General features: G+C 36.8%; 1 protein-coding gene across 4 annotated transcripts in view; it reads left to right on the top strand.

Moving 5' to 3' along the window:
* Nucleotides 1-12,627, top strand: part of LOC122709331 (putative neutral ceramidase C) — a 100,341-nt gene that overhangs the window by 70,758 nt on the left and 16,956 nt on the right. For all 4 annotated transcript variants that reach the window (XR_006345478.1, XM_043926620.1, XM_043926619.1 and 1 more), the window contains 4 exons: nt 1,453-1,548; nt 3,679-3,825; nt 8,694-8,753; nt 11,879-11,967. Coding sequence is in view for 3 of the 4 variants with exons in the window: in XM_043926620.1 (XP_043782555.1) it covers nt 1,453-1,548; nt 3,679-3,825; nt 8,694-8,753; nt 11,879-11,967 (392 nt within the window). In the remaining variant the exon portion in view is untranslated. The remainder of the gene's footprint in view (nt 1-1,452; nt 1,549-3,678; nt 3,826-8,693; nt 8,754-11,878; nt 11,968-12,627) is intronic.

The following is a 12,627-nucleotide window of genomic DNA, read 5'->3' as shown; positions in this document are numbered from 1 at the left end:
AGTCTGCCAAAGCAGACCATGGAACAAATAGTTAGAAACCCCTACTAGCTTGTCTCCTGATTAGGGACATGCAAAAATTAGTATTAATTTATTAATTGATCTATTCACTCATTCATTCAGCAGATGTGTTTTGTGACAGATATTGTATTAGCCACTATCTGGGCATGACAATGGTTATGAATCTGCTCCTGCCCCCAAGCCCACTAGAATTTATGGGTCAGTAAAAGACATAAAAGACATAGAGGAAAGCAGATGACTCCATTTCTGTGAAAGAGATGTACAGGGTGTTATGAAAACGAAGAGAAAGAGCATCAATTTAGACTGGGTGTTTGACATTGTGGACTGGCAAATTTTCATGAAGATACAGTGTTTGTCGAAGTTCTTGAGAATGAGTAAGGACTGATTAAGCAAATATAATGAAAGCTAATGGAAGGTGTTCCATATTGAGGGCGTTACATATGCAAAGGTCCAGAGGGGCAGGCTTAGTATATTTAAGTGGCTGCACTTAGCTGAGTACCCTGGGATAAACATGAGGAGGGTAGTGAGGTGGGCTAAAGTGGGAGGCAGGGGTTAGTCAATGGAGAATCTTCTGTGGTGTGCCACAGAGCTCTGACTCAATAAGGAGGATTTTAGGGCACTGTAGCCAAATTCAAAGGAAGGAATGCTCTGATTTAGAAAGCTCACTAGGATGGCAGTGTAGAAAATGAATGGGAAGGGCAAGTGTGGAGGCAGAGAACGAACTGAAGAAGAAGCTATAGTTATGATCTGGGTGAGAGGTAAGGGTTTGACCAAGGTAAAAGCAGTAAAGAAAGAGGAAAATGAAAGAATTCAAGAGGATTTTAAGGAATGATGACTTGGAGATTTACGGGATGACTGCCAGATGATCCTGGCATAGGCTTCACTGAGATGAAGAATGTTGCAGGGAAAGCGGATATATTTGGAGGGATAAGTTCCATATTAGATTAGATGAATTGAAGGTTTCTGTGAATAACCAAATCTTTGGACCACAGGTGAAAGGAGATGTATTTGGTTTTATTTTGTATTTCTGTGATGGTTAAATGGGCTTCCCAGGTGGCTCAGTGGTAAACAATCTGTCTGCTGATGCAGGAGATGTGGGTTCAATCCCTGGGTCAGGAAGATCCCCTGGAGAAGGAAACGGAAACCCACTCCTGTATTCTTGCCTGGGAAATCCCAGGGACAGAGGAGCCTGGCAGGCTACATACAATCCATGGAGTTGCAAAAGAGTCAGACATGACTTAGCAAAGTTGATGGGAACCATTTACTTCAGCTGGTAAATGGAAATGCTCACCCTCCTTTGTCATAATTAGTTTTGAATGATGTCAGTTTGGATTATGCAAGATGTCCAATCATCACCTGTCACTAAAATGCAACACCTGCAAACGGATCGGACTCTGCAGAATGGTGAACAGCTCTGCTCTGCCTCTCCCGCAGGCTCAGCGGTACGAGGCAGCATCCACAATTTATGGACCACATACTCTGTCTGCCTACATCCAGCTTTTCAGAGTCCTTGCTAAGGCCATTGCTACGGTAATCAAAAATTGTATGTTTGTGTGTCTCAGGGATGGGGAGATGAAGAGGGAAGCAAAAAAGACCTTCACTTTGAGTGTTCAGTTCCTTTAAAAATCTTTATATTTAAAAATATTATAGCTGTGAGGTATCTCTAAAAATTGAAACTGATAAAATTAATTCAGAGTCAGTTAGTCATCTTTTGGTGGTGACCACTTTTTTCATATATATTATCTCATATTATTCTTGCAGTCATCATGTGAAGTATAGAGGTATCATTTTCCCCCATTTTTCAGATGAACAAATAGGTTCAGAGATGAGAAGTGATCAAGCTTACTATAAGTGGGAGTTGAACCAGTGCTCCCTAATCCTGGTCAGTTTCTCTCCATTTGCTTCATGAATTGAGTGGTTTATTAATTCTGACATGTCCATTTTCTGTATTAGAACATCTCTGAAATTGGGATGTATCTTCCAGTCAAAGGAATCTTACAATTATACATTAGCATGTTTTTACTTCCTTGGTGGTTCAAAAATAATAATAGTTATTATAATCAATAGAACCTTAGATTTGATAAAGTATAAGAGTTGTCTTCAAATGTACATATACATTGTATCTACCTAAAATATGTATACATAAAATATGTACACCTAAATGAGTTTATCTAAAGAAACAACACTCGTGTAAATCTTACCTCTGGTATATAGTTTATATACAAAGGTGCATTCTGGTGGCAGAAGACTAGTCAATATGCAGGATGATGACTTTAAAATAATAAATGATCCTTGTATAATACCACATAAGACCCAAAAGGCTATGAGGCAGGGATGGCATAGCCAAGACAATAAAGCCCTTTCAAAGAAAGAGCTTGGATATATCAAATTGAAACAAAACTGCTATTTCTGTAGGTCAAAACAGTGAAATATTGGAAATTTCATATGCCTCCACCTAATTAGCTATTGACTGTGTATTTGAAATCTCAGTAGAAGGAATCTACTTTAAGATATATGGGGTTGGCCAAAAAGTTCATTCAGGTTTTTTGTAACATCTTATGGAAAAACCTGAATAAACTTGTTAGTCAACCCAGTATCTTAATTACCTGATTATTGTTGTATCATAATATGCCTTTCAATTTTAGATCTGATACTTTCTTTTCAATTATTTTTAGTTTTTATCATAAAACCTGTACCTATTTGTAGAATATTCAGATTATAAAGATATGTATAAACCTACAAGCCATCTCTAGAGATAACCAGTTTAACTTTCATGCAATTACAGGTTTATAGTGCTTCCCATAGAAATAGAGGCATCACATTTTATAGTGATATTTAGGAAGTGTGATTCACTTCACAGAAATTTGTTTCACAATTTTATGGTTATGTGTCTAAGAATATCTATGTGATCTTGGGCAAAAATACCACCGAGTATCTGCAAACCTATTTTCCCATTTGCAAAATGGGAATGATAATGAGTAGATTATATGGCTGGTGTAAAGATTAAGTATATAGAGCAAGGATTAAAGTATATTAAATACATATGAAGGGCGATTTAAAATTTGAGATTAGAATTTTGATGACACTATTAAAGGTGACACATTTTATGGAAAACATAGACTAAACTGGGTATGTTATAGGCTGATCTTAACTTTTAAATTAAAACTATATTTGTTATATTCATTAATTAGCACAGAGAAGGATTTAGAAAATACTTGGTAGTGACTTTGGATAAGAGAGACTTAACACTTTTTAAACATTTTAAAGAATAATTACAATGTCATGTCACAGAGGCTGACCATGTGTTCCTATTCAGAGTCATACATGTAAAGAATGGTTGTCCCAGAGTCTAAACTCATGTAGCATGATTCCTAGCTTATACTCAGATTATACTGACGAGGGGAGTGAAAGTGTTTCCTGTGACCGAAATATTCTTCTGTCACAAAAGTTAAAATTATGGACATCTAGGCTCCTATTTCAGCAAAGTTCCCCTCATATTTTGTTACAGTTGTTAGCTCTTGGGAAGAGAGAGAAAGAGTGAAAGTGAATGTGTGTGTGTGTGCGTGTGTTCCAATGAAGACATTTTGAGGGGGGTGTGGTCAGGGGAAAGGGTCCCCACTCTACATTGTACACCCCTTAAGCAAATGCTCTCTGTTCTAGGGTACTGTAGCCAATCTGAGCAGTGGTCCAGAGCCTCCATTTTTTGAAGAACTGATGTCTCCGTTAATTCCAAATATTGTGGATAGAGTGCCTTTAGGCAGAACTTTTGGGGATATCCTGCTGCCAGCGAACTCTACATACAGAGTGGTAAGTCTTGCAAAGGGATCTTGGGATCCTCCTGAAGCCTATATTTGAAGATGGCGGCGGGGGGGGTGGGTGGAGATGTTATTTAAAAGTCACCACCTGCCTTGAATCATGCCACAGACCAGTTGTTAGCAATGATTTTGAAAATTGTTCTTATCTCTTCAGATAAGAATGAGAATGAGGAAGTATTTATTTTTTGGATGGCAATTTTGGAAAAATTGAATTTCTAAAATTCAAATTATTCTTTTTTTCTTTTAAAGAGATAGGCATGGAATCGTTCAGTGCAGCATAGAAAAGTGGTTTCTTAAGTCAAGGGTAGGAAAACACATAGAAATGAAGCAGGTTTTCTACTACTAGTACTTTATATAGATCTTGTGTCTTGTAACTTTGCTAAACCATTTATTAGTTTCAATAGATTTTTTTTTTGGGTGTGGATTCCTTAGAAATGCCTATGTATAGTATGTCATCTGTGAATAAAAGCAGGTTTACTTCTTTTTGAATTTCTTTTCTGGATACCTTTTATTTTTTTTCTTTATTGCATTGGCTAGAGTCTCCAAAGCAATGTTGAAAAGAAGTTGTAAGAATGGACATCTTTATCTTGTTTCTAATTTTAGGAGGAAAAGTATTCAGTTATTAGCTATAATGCTTTCATTAGAATTTCTGTAGATGCCCTTTATTAGGTTAAAAAATTCCCTTCTATGTCTAGTTTGTTGAAAGTTTTTATGAAGAAACGGTGTTGACTTTCTTCCAAATGCTTTTCTGTGTCTGCTGAGATGATCATGTGGCTTTTGTTTTTTTTTTATCTATTAATAGGGTATATTTTATTAATTGATTTTCAGATATTCAATAAATACCCTTTAGTCATGGTATACAATGCTTTTTACATGTTGTTAAATTTGGTTTAACAACATGTGGGCTTCCCTTGTAGCTCAGTTGGTAAAGAATCTGCCTGCAATGCAGGAGACCCAGGTTTGATCCCTGGGTTGGGAAGATCCCCTGGAGAAGGAAATGGCAACCCACTCCAGTTATCTTTGCCTGGAAAATCCCATGGACAGAGGGGCCTGGTGGGTTGTGGTCCATGGCGTCACGAAGAGTTGGGAACAACTGAGTGACTAACACTTCACGACTAACACTTCACAAATTTGGTTTGCTAATATCTTTCTAAAGAGTTTTGTACTCATATGAGGGGCGTTTGTAGTCTTCCTTTCATGTGTTGTCTTTGCTCTTGCTATCAGAGTAATACTGGTATCAAAGAAGGAGTAGGAAGTGTTTCCTCTCATATTATCTGAAAATGTATGCAAAAGATTAATATTATTTCTTCTTTAAATATTGGATCAGATTTACCAGCAAAGTCATTTAAATTTGGGTTTCTCTTTATGGCAAAATTTTAAATCAGTAATTCAATTTCTTTACTCGATTTAGGCATATTTAGATGTTCTATTTTTTCTTAAGTCAGTTGTATATCTTTCTAGCAGTTTAATTTGTCATTAAGAATTTTCCCATTTCATATAGTTGTTAATATGTTGGGGTAAACTCGTTCATAACATTCCCTTATAATTCTTTTAATTCCTGTAAGGTCAATAATGATGTCTCCTCTTTCTTCCTGGTTTTGCTGACTTGTGTTTTCAAAGAGCCATCTTTTAACTTCATTGATTTTATCTGTTGTTTTTCTATTTCATTGATTTTTGCTCTAGTGTTTAATTTCCTTTCTTCTGCCTGCTTTGATTTTATTTTGCACTTCTCATTTCTTAAGGTGGATGCTTAGGTTATTTTTATGTGTAGTGTCCTTTTATAAATTCCTCTGTTGTTTTTTTTACTATGTATATTTTTAGCTATTTTCCTGATATTAGGGACTTGAAAAGAACTGTTTCTGGTCTTAACCTTCCACTCTCAATATTTCTGACAGCAATTGTGTGGAGGTTTCCCCCACAGTAATTGTGTGGAGGTTCTCCTATTCCCTGTGGACACCAATTTGATGCCTTACAAATCAATTCTGATGTTATTTACTTGGAGTTAAGTGCTCAGTGGGCTTGCCTCATGGCTCAGATAGTAAAGAATCTGCCTGCACTGCAGGAGACCCAGGTTCAACTCCTGGGTTGGGAAGAGCCCCTGGAGAAGGGAATGGCTACCCCACTCCAGTATTCTTGCCTGGAGAATCCCATGGACAGAGGAGCTACAGTCCATGGGGTTGCAAAGAGTTGGACCCATCTGAGCTACTAACACTTTCACTTTTTTTTTTTTTCCATAAAGGCTCTGTTCCACAAGACAGCACCCTCCCTTCCCACTTCCTTACCCCCATACACACATATTTCAGACACCAATGGTAAATCCAAGTTGTCACCTATGCTTCTAATAGCCTGGTTATAAATTGAAGATTCTCTGGCTATAAATTGGAGATTCTCCTCCTCAGGTTTAATAACTTGCTAGAACAGCTCACAGAACTTTGGAAAATAGTCTACTTACTAGATCACCAGCTGATTATAAAAGGTTACAACTCAGGAAGAAGAGACGCGTAGAGCAAGGTATGGGGGAAGGGATGCAGAGCTTCTCCAGGCATTCCACCTTCCAGAATCTCTGCGCGTTCACCACCTGGAAGCTGTCTGAATCCCATGCTTCAGGGACTTTTGTGGAGGCTCCCTTACCTGGGCATGATTGACTAAATCATTGGCCATGTGTGGTTAACTCGCCCACTAGCTCTGTTCCCTCCCTGGAGATCAGGGAGTTGGAATTGAAAGTTCTAACCTTCTAGTCACATGGTTTGTTCCCCTGACAACTAACTCCCATTCTGAGGTTATGCAGAAGCCCCCAGACACCAGTCGTCTTATTTTCATCCAGAAAGACACTTTAGTAGAGATTTTACGGCCTTCTCCACTCTGGTTGAACTATCGTACCACAGAGGATGAGCACAACCCTGGTAAGAAAACCAAAAATTTGTACTGTGCTTATCTTAAGTTTAGTTGTTTTAATGAACAAACATTTCTCAGTTTGCAGTTATTTGAAGTGCCAAAATGGTTGTTTTTAGAGTTACATGTGATCCAGCAGTCCCACTTTGGGAGTATATCCAGAGGAAACTCTGATTTGAAAAGATATATGCATCCCAATGTTCATAGCAGCACTATTTACAATGGCTAAGGCATGGAAGCAACCTAAATGTCCTTCAGCAAATGAATGGTTAAGAAGATGTGGTGTATATAATATACAATAAATACTACTCAGCCATGAAAAAGAGTGAAATAATGCCATTTGTAACAGCATGGTTGTACCTAGAGATTATCATACAAAGTGAAATATGTCAGACAGAGAAACACAAATATGATATCACTTATACAGGGAATCTAAAATATGATACAAGCAAACTTACTTACAAAACAGAAACAGACTCATAGCAATAGAAAATAAACCTTTGGTTACCAAAAGGGAAAGGGATGGAGGAATAAATTAGGAATTTGTGATTAGCAGATACTAACTACTATGTAGAAAATAAACAATAAAGTTCCACTGTATAACACAGGGAACTATATTCAATATCTTTTAATAACCTATAATATCCTAAAATGAAAGTGAATATGAAAAAAATATATAATTGAATCACTGTACACCAGAAATGAACATAACATTGTAAACTGACTATATTTTAAAAAAATAAAATTTAAAAGTGGTTATTTTTGATAGTTTTGTCAATATACATAGTTGCTTTTTAGGGAAAGGACATACTGACTTCCTCATGCTGTCATGTGAGAAATGTCTGTTCTATACCACTACCGTTTGGATTGGTACATTATATCTGTAGTGGGGTTGTCTCTCATTGTTAAGATGAGTGTGAGTGAACAGGAATTGTGATGGTAGGAAAAAAATCAAGGACAAGAACATGTAAGGACTAGTAAAATTTGGCTAATCATGTGCAAATTTTATTTTTTAAGTGAGCCATTGTATGGTTTGCAGGGATGATTGCTCTATATAAAGAAGAGAGTGATTTTTGCAGAAAATTCTAACTGCTGTTGAAACATTTTGCTAGCCATTGGTGAGGCTGGCTGATTTGATAATCTCACTGGTGAAAATGAAGAAAATTAGAAAAAATAAATTGATGGTAGTTATTCAGGGGTGTTAACAGTAAATAATTGAACTGCACATCTCTGCTTAGATGGTCATCATTGATTATGAACCCATGGAATATTTTTCTTAAAACATGTTTTTAGTATGGGTCTAGGTCTTGGAGGATAGGTAGGAGTTTATAGTGCCCATCAAGAGACCTGGATCTCCTGCGTTGCAGGCAGGTTCTTTACCGGCTGAGCCACCGGGGAAGCCCCAAGACATACCACCTGTAGGGATATGGACTATAGAGGGCTTAAGGTGGAGCAGTGGGTGGGAACTTACCTGTAAAAGGTCTTGTATACCATGGTAAGTCATGTGAAGACTTATTTGTTAGTTTGTTATTTAAAAAATTTTTTTTGATGTATAAATGACATACAGTAAACTACATCTTTAAAGAGTATAGTTTGGTAAGTTTTTACTATTAAGGGCATCTACTTCTTGAGTAATCTTTAGTAATTTCTATATCTTGAGGGATTTTTCCATTTCATTTCATCTAAGTTATTTGAATTTGTAAATATATAGCTCTATATCTTCATCTACATCTGAATCTATCAAAAGCAAATTCATTGATCCAAAATTCTGAAGTAATTTACTGGGTCCAAATTTCTGTTCCCATTGTTACAAGGGTATTTTCTCTAATATTCTTAGAAGATTCAATTAAATACAATATAAACTCTACAGGTACCCAGACTCCTAGGAATGTTTCATCAATAATGGCCCAAATATGAGCATGGAAAAATACTACTATTAGAACTCATGAAATGAGTTTTTATTTTCAGGGAGAAGTTGTTGAAGTTACCTTTGTAGGTGCTAACCCGAAGAATTCAGCAGAAAACCGGGTAAGCATTAATGATTCTTTTTACGAATTTAAGTCCACTTCTTTAGCCTTTCACTTGCGTATCCCTCTGAAGATTAAAAAATAAAGATAGAATGTTCTAGCTTGCTTTTCATCGTATTTTATAGGTGTGAAAATTTTCAGGGGGAACAGTTAATGTAGAGTTGGGTCTAAAAAAATAGCCCCCAGGAGATATTTAATTGGCTCTACTTAGGACTACATATAGCACAAGGCATAGAGAACTGCGTTGTCTCTTGAGATGATGTAGATTTGAATACAATTCCCATTTACGAATTCCAATTTTAAAACTCTACTGAATTTGGTAAAATAATCCGAGAGCCAGTGTGAAGTGTATCTTTGGTTCCTTTTCACCCCCTTTGGCTCCTCTCCCCTTCTGCACTCCTGACTCTGGTCCTGCTTCCATCGCTGTAGAATGATCATGGATCCCTGAGTGGACATGCTAATGATTGGAGCCCTGGCCCACATGCTTTCCTTTTTCTTGCACTAGCCAGTTCCCTACTCTTTGCTACTGGCACTAATAGAGTGTTTATTTATTAATCTTGAAAAATGACAAAAGAAATACAGATTCCCTGTAAAAACAGACAGTACAGAAGTTCTTAAAATAAACTATGAAAGCACTTCTATTTTCATGAACATTTTTAGAGGCAATCACTGTTACCAGTTTCTTACCTATCATTTCATATCTTTTTGTCATATATCTGTATTTATGTATATAATAAAGTATATAATATATATGGATAAAATGAAGTAATTTTATTCCTCTGAAACTCCCTTGGAATGTTCTTGTAACTATACAAGCAACAATTAGATATGATCTATCTGTAAGGTTTCAAACAATAAAGAAATATATAGAGGAAAAAGAAAATGGGTCCATGAAAGTGATTTCAAGGTGAGATTTTTTTCCTGTGGCAGAGAATGCATTCACTCTATGAAAGAGTCATTCCTCCCAGAGCCCATTGTTGCCTATAATCCAAAATGCCTTTCTTTCAAGTGAGCCTTCCCATTTCTGTTTATTAAAATATGATGATTCCTTTGATAAAAGTTGTGACAATGTGACATTGTCAGATATAATATTTGGAAAGATTTTTCTACTGCTTGGATAGTCAACATGCACCTGTTTGAAATAATTTCTCTAGGCAGTCAAGTCTTGCCAGAATATTTACATGTTTACAACATTCTTTTCTTTTTTTTTTACAACATTATTTTCTAAAGATATTAAAGTGTTGGAGCAAGACTGCAGGATTAGCTGTCACCTGATATCCTTAGGGTGGAGAAATACTATCATCATCATTGCCTGGAGAAGCAGGGGACTAAACTACTTAAAGAACTGTGAGAACAGAATTAATTCCTAAGGCTGTTTTGGGACTTGGCATAAAACAATTTCTGGTACCCTTTAGTATTAGTGATCATCACATCCTTACCACTATGTATTGAATGCTTACCAGGTGCAGGTACTAGGCTAAAGGCTTTACATACATCATCACATGAATCTATTTAATCCTCCCTACTACTCAATGAGATACATTTTATTATCTTTGTTTTACAGATGAATAACGTGAGACTGAGAGAAATTAAGTAACTTGCATGAACTAATTGTGGATCTAGAAGAGATTAAGGTTGGGAGGCGAGGAGAGGATGGTCACAGAGTTTGCACATTTGGCATCCTAGCTTTGTTCTCTGATCTGCACTCGAGACCTATACACTGGGGCCCTTCCTGTTTCCTTCTCCACTGAAGGCCTTCCCAGTGTCACTTTGCCCTAAATGGCCATGAACAATTCTCTTTTCAAGTCACTGTGGTTATGGAAACTTTTTTTTAAATTGAATATTATCCATAGTTGAGTAATCAGTGCTTCCCTGGTAGCTCAGATGGTAAAGAATCTGCCTTTAATACAAAGACCCAGGTTCAATTCCTAGAGAAGAAAACGGCAACCCATTCCAGAATTCTTGCCTAGAGAATCCCCTGGATAGAAGAACCTGCTGGACTAGTCAGTGGGGTTGCAAAGGTAGACACAACTGAGCGAGTAGTTAAAGTTGAGTAATTAAAGAAGAATTTTAAAGAATCCCATGGTCCAGCTATAAATAAGTGATTGATTCAGCAAAGGTTTATTTGAACACCTGTAAATGACAAGGTTGTAATGGATAAAGGTGAATTAGACACAAGTCCTGGCTTCCCAGGTGGCTCAGTGGTAAACAATCTGTCTGTCAAGCAGGAGATATAACTTTGATCCCGGGGTTGGGAAAATCCCCTGGAGAAGGAAATGGCAACTCACTCCAGGATTCTTGCCTGGGAAATCCCATGGACAGAGGAGCCTGGCGGGCTACATGGAGTCACAAAAGAGCCGGCCATGACTTATCAACTAAACAATAACAACAACCTGACCTTAAAGGCCATGATCTAAAGATTTTTAAGGAAAATTGGAGATTCATGGCCTTTGTATGTTTTATTATTATATTATTTAAATATGTGCTTTATTTGAAGCTGAATTCTTGGTCTAAAACAAATTACTATGACCAATGTGGAAAATTTTATTTTCCATTGGGAAAACAATCTGCTTATGATGTGGTGTCTAGACATCCATTATGACAAAATATAAGGATTGCTTTTAGCTCCCCAGGAGTAAGAAGATATACATATGCTTTTCAATTCTTTTACTCAGACAGGTATATACTAATAACTCCTTTACCTGGAGATGTAAAGATGAGGAAATTTTCCCACTTTTCCCTCCTAAATCTGGGGGTGACTAGAGAAAGTCTTAGAATACAGATCAATGAACATGTCAGAAATGGTTTGCTGCCTTTTCTAAATCTTGTTTTATTTAGTCTCTTCTTTGCTCTAATTTCCAAAATTTACTGTCAGCTCTAAAATTGTTCTTCATTCAATTTTCTAAAGAGAAGTCATGGTTTTTAATAGACTGGGTGAGTTAACATTCTGAAGACATTGCATAGATTGTTAAGAGGAACACCTGAGGATTTGTATGAAATTCTAATACATATACTCATCAGGTCTTGGGAGGTTAGCAATGGTCAACAGGGGACTATGGGGTTTCTACAGTTAGATTTCTTCTGTGACTGTGCAGTGTCTGATCAGTTATATTAATTGCATTTCAGACCCATCAGACCTTCCTCACTGTGGAGAAATATGAGGCCACATCAGCTACATGGCAGATAATGCATAATGATGCCTCCTGGGAGACTCGGTGAGCATGTCTGTTGAATATTTTGTCTTTCAAGCCCTGAAAAGAGTTGGTTAGTAATGCAGAGAAGACAAATGGGAACACTGGCTCAGTGCATGATATTAATAATATCAAATTCCCAAAAAGCCTTCTGGCTTTATTTAGTTGATTTATTAGATTTCATCTTGATCTTATTTTTCTTTTTTTTTTTTTTCTCAGAGCTTTTGTGTGGCAGAAGTTTTATTACAGTGAAAAGGGACAGAGAACGCTTCTGACATAGACATCAGAAGCAGGCAGAGAGTGCCCCCTTGATCCTATTTTTCTACAAAACAATGTGCTGTGTGCATCTGTAAGATTAGGTGCTAATAAGGTTATGACTCTATGCTTACAAATATCTGTTGGTTTTGTTTTTTTCCATGGTCATAGACATAAACCCTAAAAGCTAATTAGTCTTCCTGCAAAGTGGTTACAAGGCCTGCTGGGTGAAGGTGTATGAGATTGCTCTGTGGAGCTTGATATTTCTCCTGAGATAATAATGACTCTATACTTACCATGTGTTGCATGTTTGTATGTAATCAATGGTTCTTCATTTGAATTACTAAAATACAATAAGCTTGAGTGTTTAATTCTTGCTGACCCAAGTAGAAAAGGAATATGCTTATAGAGTTTCCTCAGAGAAACTTT

This window comes from Cervus elaphus, chromosome 15, assembly GCF_910594005.1.
Source record: "Cervus elaphus chromosome 15, mCerEla1.1, whole genome shotgun sequence".
NCBI lineage: Eukaryota > Metazoa > Chordata > Mammalia > Artiodactyla > Cervidae > Cervus > Cervus elaphus.
Note: the sequence above shows the minus strand (reverse complement) of the source record. Positions and strands in the feature narration are given on the sequence as shown.